Source organism: Azolla caroliniana, unplaced genomic scaffold (genome assembly GCF_043228905.1).
Source record: "Azolla caroliniana isolate FFs.n. ecotype wild unplaced genomic scaffold, voAzoCaro1.0.p SCAF_1, whole genome shotgun sequence".
Lineage (NCBI taxonomy): Eukaryota > Viridiplantae > Streptophyta > Polypodiopsida > Salviniales > Salviniaceae > Azolla > Azolla caroliniana.
This window is the reverse complement of record NW_028230436.1, coordinates 8,285,309-8,311,313: the sequence shown is the minus strand read 5'-3', so window position 1 is coordinate 8,311,313 and position 26,005 is coordinate 8,285,309. Positions and strand designations below refer to the sequence as shown.

Below are 26,005 nucleotides of genomic sequence, written 5' to 3'. Positions count from 1 at the left end.
GGAATGAAAAGCCATTACAAAATGGTTTTTAAAGACATGCAATCCTAGCTCTCTTACAATGTAGAGTGGGCCATCGGGGAGGTTCAAAAGAAAGAGTGGAATGGTAAATGCAGTAGAAACTCTGCTATATCTATGGAAAAACGCCACCATCAGAGGCATTAAAAACAAGAGAAAGAACCAGAAAAGCAAACAACTCTACTATCGCCAAAATATAAGAATGTATATAAGAATGTGCTCATCCCCTCCAGCAAGATAAATGGGGAGATACATCATGCAACATATATCATTCACATGAATGTGCAAATACTTCAGCATATTTCCATTGAATAATGTCTGCACAGATCCAGATTCGCCATGAAACACAATTCAGCCACTCTGAACATTTATTTCACTGGACATCGATGCATGCTGTATATTCAGCCCTACTTTCATTGTATACTACTAGTTCTCTTGGAATAAGAAACACTCATCTTCATATACATGATGCCATGGATTGCCATGCCCCTCTTTCAGTTCTGTAGATATTTGGTCTCCCAGGACATCATATTCTATGTATCTACAACTCAAATCCATTTTTCCTCTAGTATGTTAAGAGCTTTTTCTTTTCTTTTCTTTTCCCCATGTTAACAGCAATGGCAGATACTCGAAGTGGACTGCAAACAAACATTGTACTCAATGAGTCCCATAGGTCGAGTTTGGCCTCCTCTGGACATTAATAGAACTCTCCCTACCTCCATCATGTGTATGCCATGAGTATTATGTACATATAGATAAAGCACTTATTTATATTCATGATAGAGATAGGGACATGAGCAAAAGTACCTCTCATTCCATCTTTATAAGTTTTATGGTCTGACAACAGCATCATAACATAAATCATTGTCCATTATTGGTTTTCTATTTCCAAAGTTGATTCCCTTGTTTTCAAGCTCATTATATGGATTTTCACAGGGACATACCTATTCATGCAAATATGCTACATTGTACCTGCATACAAATATGAATATGTTAAGAATATAGGAAAGACTTCAATTGCAAATGCACTTGAAACGTAAATTATATGGATAGCATAAGCAATGTATATCATTGCATATTCGTTCATAAATATCTGTATTTATTTTCCCATTTATTTATGCAATTTACATATTTAAATATAAATATTTATAAAGGACCCACAAAAATTCGCTAATAGATATATATAGAGACAATGAGTGAATTTGGTTTAATTAAAGATCATTATTCAATTTGCTAATGCCTTGGGTAAGTAACATTCGACATAAGGCTATCCAATGAATAATGACAATGGAAACCATCTGTAAATTTCTCTGCTCCACACTGTCTTGTTAAGTTTCGCGTGATTAAAAGTAATCCGCACATGAAATGAGCTAGTAATCAACAACCTCATCTAGGAGCCTACCCTCTGTTTCTATCTACACCTCATTCATGGTGCAAGTTGTTTCCTGATATTTTACATCTTATTCATCATCTAGTTAGTTTATTGCATTCTAATTTCTTTAATATTTTTATGTCCTATTGTTCCTTCCATGTCCATCTTATTCATGGTATTATCCTACAGCTTGAAGGTTTTCCGCTTGTGATTTGGAATGAACCTGATTCTATAGCTCCATAATTAAAATTGATCATTTTGAAAAGCAGTGAAACCATATACAAACCCATAGTTTGTTGAGAGAATTTAACATAGTAATGTGTATACCAACTGATCCCACACCCCAGGGTTTTTGTTTTACCATTATTCCACAGAATCAAGTCGTGCATGAATTTTCTTACACACAAATACAAGGAGAGTGAGACTTCCACAGAATCAAGCTGTGTATGCATTTTTTTACACACATACAAGGAGAGTGACACCCTAACTTTAGAATTATCAGTGAGTAACCAAAAGGAACCCTACATATACCCACAAGTCCTGTGCCTTCATCAATATCGTTCATACTGATATATCGAGCATTCTATGTCAGATCCGTTCCCTAAATGCAAGGTTTTCTACATGGCTTAATCATGTTATGCATAAACACTTCTATTTTCTGAGTCATTGGTTAAATAAATCTTCAATTTCCATTGTATACTATCTGTATAAGCGTAGTGTTGGGGTAAAGGCCCTAAATGACCCCCTTAATAGGCCTATTTATAAAGGCCAAAAGTCACTTATCAATTTTTCGTTACTTTTGGGCCAAATTCAATGTGAACTTGGCCGACCCTAAATGGCTCATATAAAACATAAGTTTAAAACTTTTGGATCTCACATCAAAGGTGAGCTCCTCCAACTGCCTCTCTCTCTCTATCTTTCAACCATCTCTCTATTGTTGCACCTAAAGTGCCCATAGTTGGTTGACTCTAGAGTGTTCCTCAGCCCTATTGACATCATTTCTGACCCTTCCAACTGGTATCAGATGAGATTTAGGGTTTCTGAACTTACTTTTGTGCAAGTGCTGTACAACAAAGAAAAGGTGTTTGGACCTCTTCATTGTGCAGCTATGGCGTCTTCCTCCTCAGATGTGAAGTATCTTTTTGAGATTCGACATTTTGAGGGAACAGGTTTCAACTTGTGGAGGGAGAGAATGCAAGGAATGGCTCCTTTTGATGACAAGCTCAAAGACATTTTCTTGCTTAGGACAGTGCCTAACTCATGGGAGACATTGGTAGTCTCATTATCTAGTAACCCCAACTTGACCTTTGATGGTGTTAGGGGTTCCACACTCAATGAAGAGATCAAGAGAAAAGCAAGTGGGGAAGGTGCCAGCTCAGCCAACATGGTTAGCAGTAGGACAGCTATAAGAAGTAACTATGCACATATGAACAAAAGTAAAAGCATGGAAAGGGGAAAGAGCAGCCAAGGTAAAAGCAATGACATCAGTGTGGCAAGAAAGGCCACAAGAAACCTAATTGCCGCTATTACAAAGAAAAACTTGAAAGAAAGAAGAATTCTGGAGATAAGAAAAAGGACAAGACTGATGCACAAGACAGCCAAAAGGACAAAGAGAAGGCCAATTTGGCTTCTAATGTAGTCATAGAGGAGTTGTCGGATGTTGAGGATATTTTATGTGCTACTTTTTTCAGCTGATGATACTTATGCATATGACGCCTCTCTAAATGTTCGTTCACAAGACATGTGCATCATTAAGAATGATCTTATTGATGCTTTGCTGACTATCAATGATTCATTGGCCCAAACATGGATAGTTGACATTCGTGCTTCATTTCATGTGACTCCTATCTAGGAGTGTTTTTCTACTTTTACTGCAGGCAACCATGGCCATGTATACCTTGGAAACAATCATGCATGTTCCACTGAGGGTATTGGCACAGTGCATTTTTCTACAAATGGCACTAATGAGTTGGTTTTGCATAATGTAAATTATGTACCACGGATCAAGAATACCATGCTTTCTGTGGGCCAAATGGATATGCATGGTTATAGCATTCTCTTTCAGAGAGGATCATGGAAAATGACAAAAGGTTCAATGCTGATTGTGAAAGGCACAAAGAAGGGAACTCTTAATTGCTTACATGGAAATGTTATATCCCATATGGAGTTATGGCATAAGAGACTTGGCCATATGAGCCAAAAGGGTCTCACTAGGCTTTGTAATCTAAAGAAGCTTGATGCTAAAGGTCGAAAGGTTGACTTTTGTAATGAATGCCAATATGGAAAGCAAGTGAAGCGTTCCTTTTACTCTGGTGTGTCTCGTAAGTCTTGTGTACTTGATCTTGTCCATTCTGATGTGTGTAGCATGCCCACCAAATCTATGGGGTGGTGCTATGTATTCTATTTTATTTGTTGATGATTTCTCTAGAAAATTTGGGTTCAATTGCTTAAATCCAAGGATGAAGCCTTTGTTGCATTTGTGTTTGCGTACAGATAATGGTGGTGAATATACAACTACTAAATTCAAGAAATTTTGTGAAATTTTGGGTATTAAGAGGCAGTTTACTGTTCCATAGAGCCCCTCTTCTAATGATGTGGTTGAACAATATAATAGGAAACTTTGTGAGAGGGTGAGATGCATGCTGTCCACTGCTGATCTCCCTCATGGATTTTGGGGAGAGGCACTCAAAACTGCGGTACATGTATGCAATAGATCCCCTCACACGTCTTTAAAAGGTGACATACCTGAAGAGGTTTGGTTTGGCAAACCTGCTTCATATGATCACTTACATGTCTTTGGCAAGTCTTTTGTACATATAAGGCCTGAGCTGAGAAACAAACTTGATGCCAAGTCCATTAAGGGCCTCTTCATGGGATATAGTGAAGAAGGCGAAATGGGTTACAAGATTTGGATACCCCAGCTCAAGAAGGTTATAAACAGCCGGGATGTTGTTTTCAATGAGGCAAGGCTGCTTCAAAACAATTGTGCCTCAAAAGATGACCATAAAAGGGTTAGATTTCAGCATGATCAGCCACCTATTAGAGCCAGTTTTGCCCCTCAGAATGCACCAGAAATATTGATGACCGAAAATATTGATGATCTAGTGGTTTTGGAGCTGGAAGATGTTGGACACCAAGATGAGGATCCTGAGGGGAATATGCAGCCAAATAATAATGCTGAAAATGGTGCTGAAAATAATCAACAGCAGCCTAATAATGATGATTTCCTAACAATGTGGATCATTGGATGAGACGTTCTACTCGTATTAGATGAAATGTGAGCAGATTTGACCCCTCGTATTAGTACATATATAAAGAGGCAAAAGGCATGTAAGCACAGCAATAAGTGGGAGCTTGCTATGCAGGAAGAGATTAAGGCTTTGCATTCAAATAATACTTGGGACTTGGTTGAACTGCCCAAAGAAAGGAAAGCTATTCCTAAAAAATGGGTATATAAAATCAAGACTGTTGATGACAAACCCAAGTATAAAGGATGTGCTCAAACTAAGGGCATAGATTTTCAAGATGTGTTTTCTCCTGTGGAAAAAATGACCACTTTGCGAGTGCTATTTGCTATATTGGCTGCACTTGATTTGGAATTAGACCAAATGGATGTACATACAGCCTTTTTGCATGGTGACATTGATGAAGAGTTTTACATGAAACAGCCCGAGGGCTTTGTTATTCTTGGAAAGGAACATTTGTATGTAAGCTGAATAGAAGAAGCTTGTATGGGCTGAAACAAGCTTCTAGATAATGGTACAAAAAGTTTGATGTTTTTATGCTCAAACATGGGTACAAAAGAAGCCATGCTAATCATTGTTTGTACTCTAAAAGAGATGAAAACAGCAGCCCAATCATTTTTGTACTATATGTAGATGATATGCTCATTGCTGCCAAGAAAAGATGCACTGTTGATGTCCTTAAAAGGCAGCTGAAATCTGCATTTTCAATGAAAGACCTTGGGGGAGCTGAACATGTACTTGGAATAAGAATTAGGAGACAAAGGGGGCAGCACACATTGTATTTATCTCAGGAAAAATACATTGAAAAGGTGCTGGATAGATTTTGTCTGGCTGATGCAAAGCCTCTTGGAGTGCCATTACAGCCATATGATAGAATCTCTAAGGAAGATTGTCCTAAGACACAAGAAGCAATCAATGACATGCAAGGTGTACCTTATGCTTCAGCTTGTGGTTCACTTATGTATGTTATGGTTGCTACTCGACCTGATATTGCCTATGCAGTGGGAATTGTAAGCCGATTCATGGCTAATCCGGGAAAGGCACATTGGACTGCAGTAAAGTCCATTATGAGGTACTTAAAAGGAACTAAAAACAAATGCCTTTGTTATGGAAAAGAACCATTAGAGTTGACAGGTTTCTGTGACTCTGACATGGCAGGTGATGTGGATACACAGAAATCCACACCTATGTATTCACACTTGCAAGTGGTGCTGTATCAAAAGGTTGTTGCTTTGTCCACTACCGAGGCTGAATATATTTCAGCCACTGAGGCTTCCAAAGAAGCGATATGGTTAGCACATCTTTGCAGTGAGTTTGCTTTGCCTGAAAATGCGCCTATGCTTGGTTGTGATAGTCAGAGTGCCATCTGATTGGCAAAGAATGCTATGTTTCATGCACGCACAAAACATATTGATGTGCGATATCACTTCATTCGAGAACTGCTTGAGGATGGCCTTATCACATTGATAAAGGTCCACACATCACAGAACCCTACAGATGTATTCACCAAGTGCTTACCCAAAGCACAACATCAGATATGTATACAGATGGAGATAGTGAGAGTTACGTAGCTTAAAGGCGTCATTTATGCCTTTAAGTGGGAGGTTGTTGGGGTAAAGGCCCTAAAAAACCCCCTTATAGTGTGTATATGTGTATACGCCTATTTATAAAGGCCAAAAGTCACTTATCACTTTTTCGGTATTTTTGGGCCAAGTTCAATGTGAACTTGGCCGACCCTAAATGGCTCATATAAAACATAAGTTTAAAATATTTGGATCTCACACCAAAGGTGAGCTCCTCCACCTGCCTCTCTCTCTCGCTCTATCTTTCAGCCATCGCTCTATTGTTGCACCTAAAGCGCCCATACTTGAGTGACTCCTCAGTGTTCCTCAGACCTATTGACATAATTTCTGACCCTTTCACATACAATGCAGTTAAAAACAATCAGAAAATTTGTGATAACTACTCACTTTAAGGATGAATTTGATTGGATGTGGCTTGGGTGCATGGTTTAGTAGTTTCGTATAGAACCTCAGAAGTAACAAAGTTCTAGTGTACTCAATGTTAGTAAGTAATGCAATAACTTTCCAGGGTAATACACAGAGATTCAGGAGCAGGTCAGCGATCCAAATACGAGATCGAAAACATCATCTGGCGTCAAAAATGTTGTTCCTCCAATTAGGACATCAGTCCCATCTGTCATCTTGTAGGCTGCTTGTGCTTCCCTAGCTTCAATCACCTGTGATCATTTTGATAAACATTAGGATTTTATGAACTAATTTTTATTCTGCTATATTAACAGTGGTATAAAATCAAAACGAACTACAACTGCAATCCTGAACACACGCTGCCTTATCTAAGGAAATATGAAAAAGACAACAACCTCCATATTAGACCTTATGAAAATTATGATGGTTCATCTTTTATTAAAGCATTGCACCAATGCAGTAAAATCTAACTATTGTAAAATCTAAAGCATTCACAAATCTGCACACTCATGCATTCACATCTCACATGCACACAAATCGTAACATGTGGACTTTGGATCTCATTTGATATATGTGATTTTGTTGCCATGCACTGACCTTAAAAATTTTGAAATCAGTCCTTAGGATACAACACAGACTCAGGATTAGAGAAAATAAATGGATATGAATTTCCTTAAAGGAATGATAAAAAATACACAAAACAAATATGAGGACATAAGAAACAAACCTCTACACCATTAAGACCTCCAATGATGAATATCAATATCACTTTGTTGTCAGCTAATTTAGTTTTGGCCTGTCAAGGAATATGTCAGCAATAGTACACACAACATAACAGACATCATCATAAACTCAAAGCACACCTGTCGTAGTCCAAATCTGCCCAGCCCACTCTTGAAAAAACGACCAACAGCAGAAGAATGGTGCTGCATTCCTGGAAAATCAACCTTTGCAAATACCAAAGACAGCACTCTATAAAGAAGACTTCTTTGCATTAATGGACTGTTCAAACTGATGTGTTCATCCGCCTTGTCTTTCAATACTAGACATTGTCTTGCCACAGAAACTCGATGCAGCCGTTTAAATATCTCTTCAACTCTATCACGTACTTCCAATTGAAGTTGCATCTCCCCATACTCCTTTCCAGCAATATCATTTCCATCATTATCGAGATTATCTACTAAATTCTCATCACCCCATGTACCCCATCCCTCATCTAAGTCAACTTCTGCATCTTGTTCATCATCTGGTTGGTGCCCATCTGAATTACCCGCGACTCCGGGTTCTTTCCCAGTTAAAAGAGACCTGCCTAAATCACTAAGAAATCCAAGGCTTGAATTGGGCCCTTGAAGGATTGCATCCATGAAGGCTTGTTTAAGCTCCCTTTCTTCTTCCCAAGAGAAAGGGCCACCAGAAACAGAGTTCATGAAACTTTCCCCAGCTAATGCATATCCAACAATTGATAGAGTCAGTGCATCCCGGAGAGAAATCAAGTTATGTCCATCCTTAGTATCTTCAGTTTGAATGCTCTGATGCACAAGATCACGAATTTGAAAAGCAACACTCTGGCTTGAATCTCCAACACTTAATGATAATATTTTCTCAGCACTAGCAAGGGCTTCCCATTTAGAACCAAAATCAGAACTTAGGGCCAACTCCATTGCTTTTGAGATCTGGATAAGATCTGCATGTCTAACTGCAGTAATTAAATTCTGGGATAATTGCGATGCCAACGAATGAATCTCTTGGACAGATATTGTACCCAATCTACTTCGTCCAGAAGGATTCATTTTTTCACGATGCAGAGCTTCCTGAATCCACCTCTTAATGTTGAGTATGCTCTCTTTAAGTCGTTTCTCAAAAAGCAAACTTATTCGGCCACTTTCATGATTTTTGGCTGAGTCAAATATTGTGATTCCACTTGTACAAATCTTGGAATCTGTTTCATTTGAAAGTTCAAAATCAGCTTTAGCCCTTGTTTTACCAGCTTCTGTCATACTTTGGGCCTGAAGTTTATCCTCAAAATTGGACATCAGGGAACAAAAATCTTTACTTGGAAAAATAGGTACACTCTCATCTTGCTTGCTTTCCTTTCTGTCTATCATTCGGATATCAAGGGACTTCCGCTGTACATTCAGCCCATCATTCCGCAACTCGTTATCACTATGTCTGGATATTGAAGCAAAAAATCTGTCCATGAATGAATCACCATGACAACATGGTGTGATAAGATCCAGAGTACGATCAATAAGCAAAAGCCCTGCAGGTTTTCTTGCCCTCCCAGAGACATCAGCTATGCCAGAAAGCTCAGTGAACAGTTTTCCAACTTCATGGGATAAAGGACCCAATGTGAAAACATCGAACTTTAATCCAAGCTGTCTTTACAAAAATATATATATGCTCTCTCTCTCTCTCTCTCTCTCTCTCAAAGACGAGACAACACTTAAGATGCAATCTCTTGTTTGGTCTTATAGGCCATTTTGGCCTCTTAAAAGACGTTAATATATCTTTCTTTCTTTCTCTCTCGGTGGGTGGTTTACACCATAGCATTGAAGTCACCATATGCTAGGCCCCATCTCATAGATCACAATCAGTATCTTGTGGACGTGAAAAATATCAGGCAATAGCAATGTGTTATGCACATAGGCCACAACCATCTGGACTACTGCCTCATCACCCTTCTCACCAGCAAATAACGGCTATTGTTGCTACACAGGGTAATCTACAACTTGAATAGAGCTGGCTACAACTCACAAAAAACCACCATAGATATGCATTTGTAGGCATGCAAACTCAGTCTCACCACCCCTTCAGGCAATCATTTATGAAAGAATATTCATTTCCAGTACTAATTACCTTTTCCACCATACATTATTCGTTGGTCCAGCAAATTTTGTACCCATAATTAACTTGGCCTACACCCATGCTGATGCACCTCTCTCCTAAAGACAATTAAAATAGAAGAAAAATCTTACCTGCCCAGAAAGACTGTACAGAAAATGTGCAAGGAGGGTTCCACCAATTGGCACATTATCACCACTGCTTCCGTCATCAATACGTGGAAGACCATTACCTAGAGCTTGGTCTTCCTTATTTGACAAAGGTGCCCTAGCCAATGTAGCTTTTGCAGGGAATATAAAAATGCTCGATGTAAGAGGACACATGACCATAGGAAAGTGCTTCACGTTTACAAATACATTAGCTTTAAACTCTTCTGTTGTTGCAACTGCATGGTCGCTTGAGTTTCGAAATTTTGACTCTATCTGCCCATGCACTTCAGAAATATGTTTTAAGGATGCTGCCTCATCATCACATCCCATTGTTCCTGACCTTGGCTGCTGCACCAGGTCTTGGATATCCTCTAACAGTAATCGTGTATACTCCATGAAGGCATCAGACCCTAATGGAGTATCTGGATGTGCCGAATGAGCCTCCTGAAATCAGTTGACTCATAAATCAACAACTTATTTATTAGGGCATGAATATGTATAATGAAGTTTAGAAAATGTGCCTGCAAGGACCTATAAATGGAAACTCAATTTAAGAAAATGTACCTCTGAAATTGATGTTAAGACTGTGCATGAGGTCACAAAGCTGTGAACTCGTAAACATCTTAATACATAGCGATGTGCATCACTTAAGAGACGAGTTGTTATTATGACAACCTTCTGAATGGGCTCGATTTTTGCCACATTCAATGGTACTGCCTGAAACCATCAAGAGAACACATTCAGAGGTGTAGAAAAAACAAACAACGGTGATGACTTTTGGGGGGGGGGGGGAGAGACAGAGAGATTAATATCTATTAGAGGCACAAAATCTGGCTATGAGACAAATCATGATTAGAAATATAGATGAATTCATGTTATCCATGCTGAAACAAAAACAATATCTCTAGGTTTCCTAATTCTCCAGGATTGTGATATTAATGCTGACAGTGAAATGATTTTGGCGATGATTTATGAGCATGAAATGCATAACTAATATGTACGAGTTGAGTAGTGGTGATTGGACTTCGTTTCTGAGGTTGGTTTGTGAGAAAGAAACATAAACAAATTTATATTAATATCTTAATCTGTGTAACAAAACTGATATATCAACTATCCATTATATTCCACTTCGTTTCTTAATTCTCTATCAAGTATGCAAGGTACAACGAGAGATATCAATGTACAAAGTGACAGCATTTCTTGATTCTCTATCAAGTATGCATAATGTGAAATGCAAAGCCAGTGGAACAGGTTATTTTACAAAGACCAATTATCCAAAAATTGCAGTAGATCATATCCAAAAATTCCTAAATCAGGTTAAATTGAAACAGGGGTAAAATATTGAAATTTGGAGGGCGCAAAAAATTAAGAATGGGTAAGCATGTTGAAATCTCCCTCCTTTAGATAGGTAGATTAAAATGCCAATCCTATTATCACATGCATGTGCATCCAACAATTTTAAGAGAGAGAAGAGAACAATGGTGATGATGATACAGCCCAAAGCATATGAAAAAAATCACAACCGAAATAACAGACACGCATGTTGTATGCAAGTTGGAATTCCACCCACCCACCCCATCCAAGGAAGACGCATTCTCGAGGCTGCAGACAGCTCGGGGCACCATACCGGCCATGATAAGAGACTCAAGAGCCCCCATGAAGTGGAATGCTTCCCCAGCTCCCTCGTCCAGGTACAGCAGTGCATCCTTCAGCGAATCTCCGGCCAACTAAGTATGGAATGCCAACCATCCAAAAATCCAAATCCAAATCCAAATCTAAAATCAGTATCCAACAACTCATGGAACAAATCGACAACCTCTCTATCTCCATGTAAGAGGATACGATACGCAAATACACACGAATTGGATGGGGGTACGGAGGATATACGCGACAGACCTGTAAAAGGCAATCCGCACAGGATCTGCGCAGGTCGATGCTCGCCATCGCTGCTGCCTGGCTGCTGGTAGAGGCGATGGAAGGAGGAGGAGGGAGATCTACAGTGAAGAACTGAAATTTCGCGAGATACCCCCCCTTTCTCCCAAGAAGCAAAGGTAGGTTTTCGAAATTCCAGAAATACCCCTCTCCCGTGTCCCGTGGGCCTGGCCTGGGCATTGAATCACCAACCTTATTTATTTATTGGCTGGCTACCCACGAGCTACTCAACTCAACACACTTATATACATATATGTGTGTGTGTGTGTGTGTGTGTGTGTGTGTGTGTGTGTGTGTGTTCTTCATCAATTATGTCCGTTCTGTCAAGCACCGCAATTGAGCCATAACCATATACACGCCAGAACTATTACTCATCATCAAAAAACCCTTGTTTTGTATTCGTCCCATAGTATTGTTTTAGAATTCAACGAGATGCCCGATGACCTTCCCTTTCGAGAATCGTAACGGTTCATTTGATATTCACCATCTAAGAGAGAAGGGCAAGAAACAAGACCCCGTCCTCATGGGTGCTCCATATACATAATCGATATTTATTGTCTTGTTTATGTTGAGCTTGGAGAGAAAAAGATTGGTTGGTTCAATCATGTTGCATGGTTCGACGATCATTCGTCCTTGTTATTACAAAAAACTCTGAAGTTGTGCCACAAGTGCCCTCATGGTTACATTATTTAATCTTAACATTAGAATTTGTGTAACCGAACAATGTAGGGCTTCGGTATATGAGAAGAGATGAACCAACAAGTGGCCTAGTGATGTGCCATAAAAGAAAAGGTGCCAAATCTATATCATATGCCTATCATTGGAAAGACTTTAGCGTAGAGGATAGCTCTTGATTGGACTTGTAAGTGTGACCTTTTTCTCTCAAACAAAACTCTAGGAGTTCTTTAACGTAGTTAGTCATTTTCCTATTCATTGAGAGACAATAATTTGATCGAAGGATCTTGAGTTTGCAAAAAGCTTTGCTTGGCATACAATATGCACTAAGGATCTACCCTCAATGAGTGAATGCATTCAACATGAAAAGTGGTTTAAAGATATGCTTGCGGATGTTGCCTTCTACATCAAAACAAAAGATGAGGAGATAGAGATAATTCTTAAGTTAATTTTGGTTGGATAAAGTGGAGGATCAACCACAAGTTAAAATATGAGAAGTTTGAGGACATACAATTTTGTTAGTACCCAAGAGTGACTGAGAAATTAGTGCAACAGACGGGTTACTTGCTGAGGTTAGCAACATAATATAGTGTAGTAACCTTGCTAAGAGAGCTAAGTTTTGGTTCATCAATTCAAGCCATTGAGTCAACCTTATAGTTTCTTAGGTTCACATGTCAAGCATATAGCTTCATTATATCATCCATGTGTTGTAGCTACCTAGATGCTCTACTTAATACATAATATTATGTTTTTCCATTGTAACTCTATATTATTGATTGTTTGTGAGATACTCTTTTATCCACTTAATTGTTAACAAAAACTAGCATAATAATCAAATTTATGGTTATCAAAATACAATCATATATATGATATTTATATTAAGTATGCAACATGTTTTTCAAACATGATATGCATCATTGCCTTCTATGCTATGTTTTTTAGTCATAAAATCACTCCAACCAATAATGTCTGTAAAAATGTGAGCTTTTTAAACTTCTTGCTTGTTCATCAAATCATTGAACTTACCAATCCCGTTTATACAAAGTAGGACTTTGCTTAGCATAAGAAACAATCATCTTTGATAGAACACTTAAAAGCATATTGTGACAATTTTACACAATGTGATTATCAAATAATCCCATGAAACCATATTGTGGGCTCTACTTGCTACAAGAAACAACAATCATTGGTTCAACAATGTAAGTCACACTCAAAACAATTGTTTTGCATTTTGATGATCGAACAAAAGATGTGAGTTTGCAAATCAGCTCCATCATCTATGGATTCATTCAATAAAAGGTGTGAGCTTGCATATTCTACTCGATACTCGTTCCAATTTGGGCTTCATAATAGAGCAAAAGTCTAACAAATTGGCTCAATACATGATTATCTAACAAAAGTGGTAATTATCCAAATTTAGGCGTCTTCAAGATGACAGCCATTAAAGGAAAAAGCATAAATAGTGGTTCAATTAACAATTAAGCACGATATTTTGGCAGGGTGTGGATAGTTTATCAATGTTCATGATTGACTAATGTGGGGGGCCCAACTAGGGGTGCATCGTTTTATCTGAAGAAGAAATGCAGGAATTATTTGGAAACTTGTAACTGATGGTAAATATCAATGCATGGCTACTCTACTATCACACAATGCTATTTCTACATACAATTTCCATCCATTCATTAATCAAAATAACCATACATAAAATATCTTTGTGAATTGATCGTTGCATGGGGAGATAGCAGCTATAGGAACATAAATATATGTACAAAAACTAAGATGAGATGGAAGCAAATCAATATTGTCCTTTATATACAAATCAGAGGAGGATATTTTGTTTTCCACTCTAAGATTCAGCAATCAAAGCACTATCCGATGCATTCTGCACAAAACCAAAAGTGACCATCAAGAAAGATTACAATCAAAATTATATTCTACTACTACTACACATTTCAAGCAACATAGATTTATCTCTACAACTACTGTGTTTACCTTGATAGGATAGGATGACATTGCGTAAATGGCACAGATTCCCGATTGGCTCCCGTTGCGTATCATTTTGATAAATCCACCATCTCCCCACGATTCTCCCCAAGAGTTCTTCACAATCCAATAGTCCACACCATTCTCCGAGCCATAACCAACAACAAGAACTCCGTGGTTGACATCCTGGGGGTCACTTGAGCAACTACCGTCGTACACTCCCTGCAAATATATATTAGCCATTGTTAATAACTCTAATAATCCTGGATTGCTATGATTATTATACCATAATTCAACGTTTTCCTGTAAGAAGTAGGAAGTTTTTTTTTTTACTTACCCCTTCATAGAGCTGGAAATCCCATGCCGAAGCCTCAATGGCGACACTGATGGGTTGTTTTGCTACAGCTTCCATGAGAGCCTCTTCATTGTATGGCTCAACATCTGCATATCCATCTATGGTCACCGCCTTTTCTTCTAGTTCCTGTTTTGTAGAAACATAATTAAGCCATATAAAACCAAGCGATGGTAGGATAATGAACATAAAGTACACAATAATTAGCGAGGGTAGGATAATGAGAGAGATTTACAAGCTTGGTGTCGCATACTCCAGCATTTCCAAAGTAGCTCTCATAGGGGTAGGTCTCTTCCGATGCGATTCCGCCATTGGCAATGACCCATGAGAAGGCATCATCCATGAGACCTCCGTTGCATCCTTCGCTTTCACCTCCGATATCACATGTCACGAGTTCTTGCTCCGAGACGCTCACCAAGTTTCCTGTGGCCACCGCATTGGCCCCCTCGATGGCTCCCGTGGCCGAGAAAGCCCAGCAGCTCCCTTCAAACACACCATGCCCAAGGTACCACATTAAAGGAAAGCACCAAAGACTCGTTCATGACTAGCATTGTTGGGCAAGAAAATGCAATGGAAATTTTAAAGTAAAGAGCTGCTGTATTATATGTAGGTACAAGTAGCTTTTCACACAAAGATAAAAAGGCAATGGCTCTCAGACACATAACACAACATTGGCAGAAGATTAGCATCTCAGAGGAAGATGCCATTCATTGCCTACCTATCTATCTCTTCCTCTAAAATCTGCAATCAGAAAGAATTACTCATGCACTTTTTTTTTGTCGGAACAAGGCCAGTAAGGTTAGATTTGCAGGTTTCAGCCGAAAACATACATACCTGCGCTATGATATATAGAAAAATCTAGGGTTTCACAGGCCAAAAAAAGTGCGAAAAACTTCAAGCCCTAGCCTTATCTATGGCTACCCTGTTGCTTTGGTGCAACAGGCGACCCATACAATAGATGAAGGAGGCTTCCCCTTGTTTCAAATTCTTAGATCTGGTCTTCTTTTAGTTCGGATACAAGAATAACAACAGAAAGCACGATAGTACAAGCCTGAACTTCTGCATATAAGGCTAATAGCAACAGAGGTTATCAAATTCTATGACTTTCGGTAATTAATCTCTCATTTCCCCTAATTATTTGGGCTTCTTTTTCCCTACCCCAACAGCAAATAAATCAGAAGCTTCTTTTTTCCCTATCCTAATTATATGGGCTTCTTTCCATAGATTTGAGCTTGAAATTCGTGAATTGAAAAACAGAAAGACTCGATATTTCAAGGACAGGGGGGGAGATGGGAAGCATAGACTTGCTGCAGGAAAAACGTAATAAAAAGCAAGCCAAAAGAGTAATCGAATCAGAATTAATTGCACATACCGCACATTCCCTGGTCTTTAACAGAGGTGACAGCACCAAGGCTTCTCCAATCGACCGAAGCTGGAAGAGAAATCTTAATCTCCTTGGCCTGATCAGATGATGATGATGATGATAATGGTTTCCTGGTGAGAGGTCTTCTCTTGAGTCCAAGGCGGCGGCTTTCAACGAACTCCGCATTGGTCAGGTCTGCGAATCGATTGAGTCCAACCTTGAAAAGGGTGGAAGGCTTGGAGTTGTGAGACTGGATGCGGACGAGGTTCTCCCTGAAGATATGGAAGCGCTTGAGCTTCTCTGCGCTCTGGGATGGGGAGTAGTGCTTGCCATGTTTAGCGTTCCAGGAGTCGAAGAGGCTGAGGAGGCCCAAGGGGTGGGAGGGGTGATGATCAAGGTGCGGAGTAGCGATGGCGGAGGAAGAGGAGGAGGAGGAGGAGAAGAAGAGAAGGAAGGCGAGGGAGAGGGCGAACAAGAAGAAGGCAGGCAGAGGGGTGAAGGACGCCATAGCCGGAGGGGAAGCAAGAAGCAGGAACAGAAGAAAGAAGAAAGAAGAAGAAAGAAGAAGAAGAAGAAGAAGAAGAAGAAGAAGAAAGAAAGAAGAGATAAGGGATTGGAGGAGAGGCCCCTGCTTTTTGCTCGGCTTTTTATTGAGAAAAAAAAAAAAGACTCTCTGGTGCTTCTTTTTTCTTATTATCTATTAAATTTTAATTCGTTTTAATTAATTTTTATTTATTTATTTATAATTGGGTAGGCCCCCCTCCCCCCACCCCCCTTACCTTTATGGCCGGGCGGGCATCTCCTCTTTTTCTCCTTATACTTTTTCTTCTTTTCTCTTTTTCACTTTTTCTTTTGTCTTTCTTGCTTTTTGGACGGGCACTTTTTTTCTTTTTTGTCTTCTTCTTTCTTTTGGCCCTCTCTCTCTCTCTCTCTCTCTCTTGATCTTCCTCCTCCAATTGGATACCCTTATCACTATATGGCTGGCTATAACCACCCACCTAGCCCATTGTCCCCCCCCCCCCCCTTCTTCAAAGATGCATTATACATTTGCCTCTTCTTACTTAACAAAAGAACAAAACAAAAACCCCCACAAAATTACAAAGGTGTAGAGAGAGAGAGAGAGTGTTATGCATTCTTGTTCCGTGTCCAACACCACCTTCAATGAAAACCCCATCACCACTCCCCCCCACAACACACGTATCCTCATGTTACGTGCTCTCAATGAGAACCTCCAACCTCCCCTTTTGGCATACTCGTCAATAATAATTGCTTGTGGTGCGCCCAGAACCTTATCTTCCCTCTAGAACTTTTACTATATGCCATTAGATAAAACAAAGTCGTTGTGATAGGCATTACTTATGTGTGCTCTGTAAATATAGATATGATTCACTTAATGTTAAAGGCTTTGCGTTTTGCGGCATTGTAGTTGCGAGTTCAAATATTGAGCCGTTGACATTGGGCTCAATACATAAAATAAAAAATGTTTTTCTAAATTTGGTTTGAGACCCTAACACTTTGCATATTGTCTCGAGATTTTGAAGTTAATGCGAGATAGCAAACAAGTTTGGATGGCTTCATGAACTAAAGCAAACTTAGGAGGGCTAAGGTTGATTGGTAAAGCCATTGAGTAGTATTTGAAATAGCTTGCTTGGGATCACATAAGCACGTACAACTTTGTTAGATCATGATATGCAATCTCGGTCCATTGTATCTTTCAATGTCAATTGTCTTGAACCTCTATATTTTCCACAAATTTGCGAGGAGGTGCATCAAATTTGCACTTGTGTTGACACAACTTTCGGGGAGCTAGTTCAAAACAAGGCAACGATGATTAAATAAGAAATCGGAGTGCTCGATCAAACAACAAATGACATCTCTTCATGCGTGTACAACTATCAACCAAACCTTTGACCACATATAGTGGGGAGTGTGGTTGAGAAGTTAATGCATTGGTTAGGTTACTCCTTAAGGCTAGATATTGATGTGCTATAACCTCAACATGTTATTAGCATTTCATACGTTTCTCTTTATTCATTGTGAATCGGGGGTTCTCACAAATAGCGTAAAGTATAACCAAAAAAGCAAGTTGTCGAAGTTATACTAGCTCACAATTGAGTCATAAAAATTGAATGTTTTCCTTCCATCTTCAAATAATTATCCAATGAATTGGGAAAAGGTGACGTTGCTAACAATGATCGAAGGGGGGTGTCCAAGGGCAAAATTAGCTACTCCAATGGCCATGTCTCACCACAATAGAACACAACGTGTAAAGTTAAAACGTGGTAATGCTAAGGTCTATCTATTTACCTACCTATCTATCTATAATCAGAAAGCTAGAGGAGAGCTAGTAAAACTGACAAATAATTTCCCAACAAAATGAAAGTGGGTTCATGGTTGGAAGTCGTGGCGAGGAAGTTATGATACCCGACTCGGTAGACGGGATTGGTCGCGCCTCCTATTCATCCATCGCGAGGAGGAATTACATACATACATATTGAATACACTCACCGGTGACCACCAACACAACCATCACCACTCTAGACTTCTCTCCGGAAAATAAAAGAGAAAAAATGAATGAAAGAAAAAGGAGAGGGGCTCATCGACAGGACACAAACAGAGAAAGACCAAAATAAAATATGTCTCCTTAAGACATCGAAGGATTTATTAACAACAACAAAGAAAAACAGTCTTTCTTCTTCTTTGCGTACCGCGACTTCTGTTCGGCTTACTCTCCTGCACCGGCAAGAAATCAAGGTATTTTCCCTACCACTTTATCCTCCTATTCACTCTCCTTTCCTTTCCGAATGTGAGACATTTTTCCATATTGTTCTTTCAAATGAAACCCTTATTGAAAATGCCTGCCTTGTTTGTTCGCATTCCTTATTCCTCACTTGCAACGATCTAAATGATGCATGAGATCTAACCTCAACAGAAATATTTCTATTGATGTTTCTTGTTTCAAGACTTTTTTCCAAAAAAACATCTCGAATGGTTAATACTCCTTTCCTTGAATTTGAGTCCAATGTAAAATTTAAAATAAAAGAAATGAATTTTATCCTACCACAATAGCGGGGAGCTAATTTAGCACAGTTACTTGTAGATAAAGTTTTGAAATTTTGAGGTACACGCAAAAAGACGATTTTAGCAGGGTAAGAACACAACAATGCCAATTATGATTGGCATAAGAATGTGCTTTATCTTGAGCAATCCTACTATTATTTTGAGCAATATGCAACATTTATTGCATGCACCTTAGAAAATTTAGTGTGCTCTCTAATTTATCTCTTTGAAAATTAGCATCGATAGGGGCTGATGGCTGAAAGCCTACCATCAACATAAAAGGACCATATCCAATTGATGTATGTTGAAACCTATTATAAGCAAATTCTCATAAGAAGAAATATTGGTACCATTTTGTAGGCTTTTTCGCCAAATAGACTTGTATATCCTCAATGACTTGTTCAATTTGACAATCACATTAAGGATTAGCTGAGAAACTTATGCTCAAAGTAGTTTCTAGCCTAATTGGTTTAAATGTGGCCAATTTTGTTTGTGATCAACACCCTTTGTATAACTTCATGGCTTCTTTGTGTTTGAGGTAGACTAACAACAAAATTCATAGATATACTTTCTGAAATATTGTTTTGATAAGCTAGATCATGACAAATAAATCAACATCTAACTTTCAGTAAATTCTCGCCTATCTTATTGTTAGATCCCAATCTTTTCACCAAAATTAGGAAAACTTTTTATGGAAAGTCACGTAAATACTGCTAGTAGGGGCTTTATATTGAAATTGCAATATAAATTGATCCCCAATAGGGGAGACGATTGTGTGATGTCTATCAAAGATGAAATTAGGTGAAAAAAGTATTACATGAGGCATTCAATACGTGAAGGATAAGGTGCCTAGTACTTGGGATTCGATTTGTTGAGGCAGTCATGTAATGCTATCCATGCTTACTACTGCAGCTTTCAATACTTTTTTGGCATGCACTTGGTATACCCAATAAACGCGATACTACAGTAGCACAACTTTATAAACAAGTATGATGCCGGTAAAAAAAACAATGCCGACAAGTTTGGAAGCAATCTCGGGGTAAAGCAAGGACACCCCTTGTCTCCTGTTCTATTTGGCTTTTATAGACTACTTCAGGAAATTGTTATTATATGAGTAATTTAGTGTATATGTCTATCATCAAAACCAAATACACTCACCTGTAGTGCTTATAGGAAGGGATTTAACTTGTTGAGACTACCATGCAATGATATTTGAACAGTTTCCTCTCAATAGTGTGATATAACCCATGTACCATTAAACGAGTAGGATGAGTTTGAACAAATACAAAATTTTTAATCAGGCAATGAACATTCTTATGATTCTATAAATCCAAAGATGATAAAAGACAACGATAAAGGAGAATTTGCTGTCCAAAAGGTAGCAATGTTGATAGTCATCTCTTATCTGGCCTTGACGAGAAGCGGTTGTGAAATCTATACTGAAGGATATTAATAGGCAGCACATATTCTGAATCATTATTGCTTGTGCTCATGAGCATGGAACTGTCATTCCCTTTTATTGGTATCCTTATAACACAATTTACATGTATTAAGTTGCATTATATTGAACTTAATGTCCCATTGTTATTTTGTGTATTAACCCTATGTTAATGAATTGCATTGTTACAATACTATTGAACAAGATTTATAGACCTGGGAAGTAGACACCAATCTCACAAATTCATTAATACTCTACTCATTCACATTACAGCATGTGTCTTTTTTTGTCACCAAAGCTTCACTATTCTCCAGCAATACAATACAAAAGAAACACATAGTTTAAGCATTTTATCCATATTCAAAATCTCAAACTTACAATATAAATATCCATATATTTTTCGTAAGTGGTTTTACTTAGGTCCAAATGAAGTTAATGCATTCATTCTTTCTTTGATATGCAACTGCATTATTATAACATGATAAAGAGGATGCTTTTGATATGAATGTGGAGACCAAGAAAGTTTTGAAGTTCTTTGCTTCTTTTCATGAAAGAGGTATTGTTCTTCACTGCTTTGACTTCCCTTGATCTCATAGATTAAGCAGTGGCTGCATGTCGTTATGCAAAAATTATGTGTTTAAAATTTCCTTGTCAGAGACAAAGAGCTCAGATGGTTGTAGCTCAGTTTGTAATGTGTTCTTTTCATGAAAGAGGTATTGTTCTTCACTGCTTTGAATTCCCTTGATCTCATGGATTAAGCAGTGGCTGCATGCTGTTATGCAACAATAATGTGTTGAAAAATTCCAAGTCAGAGATAAAGAGCCCAGATGGTTGTAGCTCAGTTGGTAAGGTTTTCTGGCAGAAATGAAAGGGCCATGCATTTAACCCATGCATTCTATTGTGGCATCAAATAAAGTAGTTTATAGCAAGATATGAACCTGAGTGCATGGGTTAGTAAAAAAATTGACTTGCCATTAGGATAAACCCGGAGAGAGAGAGAAAGAGAGAGATTGATCTTGCAGGATGATTAGATAAAGAAAATGTTTGCTTCTACGTTGGAGACTTTACAAAATTGGGATGTCGAACAGTCTCTTTGGATTTATGAGAAGGGGCGAAGAATTCCCAACGTAATTTTGCGGTCACTGGAATGGTCTGGTGATGGTCTTTTTTGGATTTCTGTAACTGCAGCCTTATGTTGGTCATCAACTGTTTTGGTCCACTCATTCTTCAGGTGCCTCTTTGTAGGATTTATATTTGATCTATGTTTGATAGGCATGATGAAATTTATAGTACGTAGACCTCGTCCAATCTACAATAAAGGAATGTATCTGGTAGTGTCAGTGGATCACTATTCCTTTCCAAGTGGTCACTCTTCACGAGCCTTTCTTATCCTCGTTTTTGTATTTGAATATGCCTATCAATGGAAAGATGATATTCTGTCAGAAATAAGCTCATATGTCAACCCTAATGTTGATGAGAGGCTTCTCTATTGGGCTCTTGGATGCTTGGTGGTGGTGTGGGTGATGGCAACTGCAAGCTCACGGGTTCTTCTTGGCAGGCATTATGTGCTGGATGTGGTGGTGGGATCACTTGTAGGTGTGTTGGAGGCTCTTTTTGTTATCAGAGTTCTCCACCTTCCAATCATTAATGGCACACAGAAAAATTGGTTATTTGAATATGTCCTTTCCCTCTGGGAGGAAACCCTTTCGAGGATAATTCAATGAATTTTGAGTTGTGACGAGAACCTTCAAATCTTATCTGCATGAATATAATGCAATGCCTCTTGAAAAGTACTCATTTTTTATGCCAATTTTACTGTAACATTATTGAAAATGATTCCTATTTTTATAAAGAACACGATTTATTTCGCAATTATAAGGAACACAATTGAATGTGATCCTTTCTTATTTGTCTCTACACATGCATACACATGACAATATGTATACATTTTGTTTATGAGTTACTAGCGGGGTCTCGTATTCCACCACTATGTGATTGTGCTATGTTGGGTGATGCAACTTAGCTTCGGCCTGATAAATTCTGCAAATAGTCTTATTGTTTTAGTGTAAGTATCAATTATATTTGGAGATGAACGAAACTTTTAGGGTAAGCTTTGGAGAGGTCATACTGCTTGCTGCACCATCAATAGAGAAAAAATTGGTGGTTTGTTTGTGGGAACAGTGGAAAGGAGGAACTTGTGACTATACCTAATGTCAGCAGATGATCCAATTCCTATAAGGTTCCTACTAATGGAGTTCCCTTTGAAGGTAAAATATTCCTGATTGCAGTGAGATAGACATGGGATATCTAGAATGCCTCTTTGTCTTGTCATTGCTGAAAACAGCTTATTGTTGGTGAGTAAATGTCTTCATTCACCAACAATATCTCCAGTTTAGTTCTATCTATTATTCATGCTCACTCTCAAATGTGTCTTTATCAAGCTTTTTGGTTTCTTTATAACTCTAGAGTAATTTGGTTGGAACTAGCCGAATTTGAAGCACCAAACGGACAAACTCGATGGAGTTCGGGATTAGCCAAAAGGTCAATTTTTGTTTATAAACCAAAGAAACCATGGGGTTACCACATAAAATTCTTATGTCAAATTTGAGGAAGTTCGTCCTTCTCATAGATTCGTTGATTGTATTGCCTACCCTTCAATCTCCAATTTCCTCATAGTTTATTGCTTCCTTCCTACTTTTTGTGAATCACTTGGTTATAAAGACATTGAACATCTCCTCTTGTATCTTCTTATCAATACTCGTTCCCTTTAGCATTCTTTTCATCTTGGAGGTGATGTGGGCAGGAATTGTTGTCTTGGCTTAACCTTGTAAAGTTGGTCAATGGAGGTGTTATTGAGAAAATGTTAGGAGATTTGAGCTTTGGTTTGTCAATATAGTATGGAATTAATGCTTTATATGGTGTTGGAATTTGGAATGGGGAGTTAAATAGTTGGGAAATTGGTACCCTCATTCTAGATATAAGCATTATTATTTATTTATCTTATTATTTCTTGTTCTTCCGTTGGTGCATAGAAGGGTGCTTCAAACAAGGTATTCCACAATTTGTTAGAAATAAGTATTTGAAAAGTAGTATCATGTATGTATACATGAGAGCTGTTTGAATTTATATAAAAAACTTTTAATATATTAAATCACATTATGTTGCAAGGACCAAAACACGCACGTTACAAAAACAAGGCTCGTTTCTTAAAACCTAGTTCAAGTGCATCACAAGATGACACAACATAGTTATGAGCATCATTCCTATCAATGCATCATCCCTGATTCTTCAACCTCCACATCTACTCAGTTTCAAATAGATGCATATATGCCAGAGCCGCTATTTCCACCTACAATAATCAGCATTGTTAGGGACGGCATAGATAAAGAAGGGCCATCCGTATATAGATTAATCATAAATGCTACGCAAACACCACCAATGTGTTTTAAGTGATACCTACATGCATCTCCAAAGAATAAAAAACAACTAAAAGCCATACTTGTGCATTACTAGTGTAAATAATCGTTTGCATATCAACCAAACCATATATGTTATTCTCCAAGAATGATCAATGGGTTCAGTGCTTCACATACAAATCTCCATAGCATCACAAGGAATTGTCTCCATAGCATACGAAGGAACTTCGAGCGACATTCAATAATTGAGATGCTCCAAATACTCACATATAGATGGCACATTATATTGCACTAGGGATTTCGGCAAATTTATGCTGAAAGCTTGAATTCATTAGAACGGAGACTAAAATTCAAACATGGCTATTGGCAATGAGTCATGAGCGAGAGAGGGAGAGGGAGATTATAGTGTGAGTGAACGATAGAAAGATGGTCTGGATCTTGTCTCCTTCCTCTTCTACTTCCTCTTCTTAAAAATGAGAATTATTAAAAATAGAGGTGGTTGGTTCTCTTCGGTAATATCACTACGAGTTGACAGATGAATGTTAAACATCTCCATCACATAGAACCAGGCTGACCACAACATTTGGAACATGGATGCAGAGAAGAATTAATCACCATTCTATTACAAGAACTATTAGTCTGTTATATGCACACATCTCCATAGCATACCAAAGAGGTGAATGCCACATTGGAACATTGACCCAAAAATGCCATTCACATATCGACCGATCATACATGCTATTACTATAACCATAAGTGTTCTGTGTTAACATCTCCATAGCACCTGAAAAGACGAGCATCGTACATGGCCACTCTCACCACTTCTGATTCAGATGGTCTTTCTTTCCGATTCGTACCAGACTATTGCTGCCACCGTTTATTCAGAAGACATTTCTTTCCACTACATAGCAATTTTGTCACATAACCATTTCTGATTCAGAAGATATTTCTTTCCAATTCATAGCAATCACCCCGAGGGCCAGAGCTTTCTCGAAGGATCTCGTCGATTTGAGCCAGATCATTGTCATCCAATGAGATACAAAAAGCCTTCAGATTCTCCTCGAAGTGATCACCACTGGTCATTCCAACGATAGGGTAAATGGGTCCTTGTTGCATAACCCATCGGAGAGCTATAGTGGCAATGCCGACGGATTTCCGAGTGGAAATCTCTAATAAAACAGTGAGCAATTTCCTCCAATACTTCTCACCTCCAGCCTCCTTGAGAATTCGAGAATACATTCTCAAGCTTGACGTCTTAAGCACAAGTTTCCGATCACCAAGGTATCGATTTGTGAGAACACCTCCGGTGAGAGACCCATAGGCAAATATCTTGATATCTCTCTCTTTGCAATAATCCAGCATGGACCCAAGTGGTCTTCTGTCAAGTAACGAACATTGGACTTGATTTGAAACCACGGGAACACCTGCATCAATAATCTTAGCAAGGGCTTCTGTGCTCATATTAGTCGTTCCAATGCTACTTATTAAGCCTTTTTCTCTAAGTTCAGCCATGGACAGAGCCACATCAACCATGCCTTTCATAGAATAATCCCACCAATGGAGTTGGACAAGGTCAAGTTTAGGGACTCCGATGGCCTTCATAGACTTTTGTATGCTTTGCTCAACAAATGAAAAGGTGGGCTTGTTACTGAATAAATTAGGCACAAATTTTGTAAAGATCTTCACATCAGGAAGATAGCTATTATTGTTGTTGATATTGCCATTACCACATTCTGCTCTGATTTTGGACCAATTTAGGAGGAACTTACCACATGTGGCTTCACTGGGTCCATAGATGTCTGCTGTGTCAAAGGTCGAGAATCCGGCCCGGGCATAAAGCTCCATAGCATCGAGAAAATCTCTCTCATAGATATAGCCATGTCCTCCTGCGAGAGAATAACAACCACATATCAAAGGAGAGAACTCTGTCGCTGAAGAATCATTGAAGCGGATGGGTTCAACTCTCGGCGGTGCCCAAGAAGAAGAAATATAAGAAGAAGATACCCTAATTGAGACTTTTCTTGCAGGTGATGTGCACAAGGGAGGAGAGGGGTTTTGAGATATGGTGATTGTGCTGAAAGGGAAGGGGAAGCAAGCCATTACAGAAGAAGATGCAACCATGGTTGGCAAGGAGATGAACAGATGAAGGGGGGAGAGAGTTTTTTGGACGGAAACA

General features: G+C 38.7%; 4 protein-coding genes across 6 annotated transcripts; 1 reads left to right on the top strand and 3 right to left on the bottom strand.

Annotated features, from left to right (window-relative positions):
- Positions 1-222: 222 nt before the first annotated feature.
- On the bottom strand, positions 223-11,609 carry LOC147868810 (vesicle docking protein). Of its 2 annotated transcripts, XM_087323630.1 has the most exons (9): positions 11,507-11,609; positions 11,185-11,337; positions 10,175-10,327; positions 9,596-10,054; positions 7,484-8,995; positions 7,348-7,416; positions 6,603-6,871; positions 823-987; positions 223-653 (listed from the first exon to the last, which is right to left on the bottom strand). In XM_087323630.1, the coding sequence occupies exons 1-7, from the start codon at positions 11,552-11,554 to the stop codon at positions 6,740-6,742; spliced, it is 2,526 nt and encodes an 841-aa protein (XP_087179756.1). In that variant the 5' UTR covers positions 11,555-11,609; the 3' UTR covers positions 223-653; positions 823-987; positions 6,603-6,739. The 2 variants fall into 2 exon arrangements, with proteins under 2 accessions (XP_087179756.1, XP_087179763.1); XM_087323637.1 differs by lacking the exon at positions 823-987.
- A 2,263-nt stretch (positions 11,610-13,872) lies between these two features.
- On the bottom strand, positions 13,873-16,438 carry LOC147868809 (cysteine proteinase COT44-like). 2 transcript variants are annotated; one of them, XM_087323617.1, is made up of 5 exons: positions 15,925-16,438; positions 14,788-15,035; positions 14,538-14,681; positions 14,210-14,422; positions 13,873-14,099 (listed from the first exon to the last, which is right to left on the bottom strand). In XM_087323617.1, the coding sequence occupies exons 1-5, from the start codon at positions 16,421-16,423 to the stop codon at positions 14,064-14,066; spliced, it is 1,140 nt and encodes a 379-aa protein (XP_087179743.1). In that variant the 5' UTR covers positions 16,424-16,438; the 3' UTR covers positions 13,873-14,063. The 2 variants fall into 2 exon arrangements, with proteins under 2 accessions (XP_087179743.1, XP_087179736.1); XM_087323610.1 differs by having other exon boundaries at positions 13,873-14,115; positions 14,223-14,422.
- A 4,007-nt stretch (positions 16,439-20,445) lies between these two features.
- Positions 20,446-22,285, top strand: LPPBETA (Phosphatidic acid phosphatase (PAP2) family protein). Its single transcript, XM_087323587.1, has one exon. It carries the CDS (start codon positions 21,454-21,456, stop codon positions 22,135-22,137), a length of 684 nt encoding a protein of 227 aa, XP_087179713.1. The 5' UTR covers positions 20,446-21,453; the 3' UTR covers positions 22,138-22,285.
- A 2,088-nt stretch (positions 22,286-24,373) lies between these two features.
- Positions 24,374-26,005, bottom strand: LOC147868807 (pyridoxal reductase, chloroplastic-like). The gene has a single exon (XM_087323598.1). It carries the CDS (start codon positions 25,948-25,950, stop codon positions 24,766-24,768), a length of 1,185 nt encoding a protein of 394 aa, XP_087179724.1. The 5' UTR covers positions 25,951-26,005; the 3' UTR covers positions 24,374-24,765.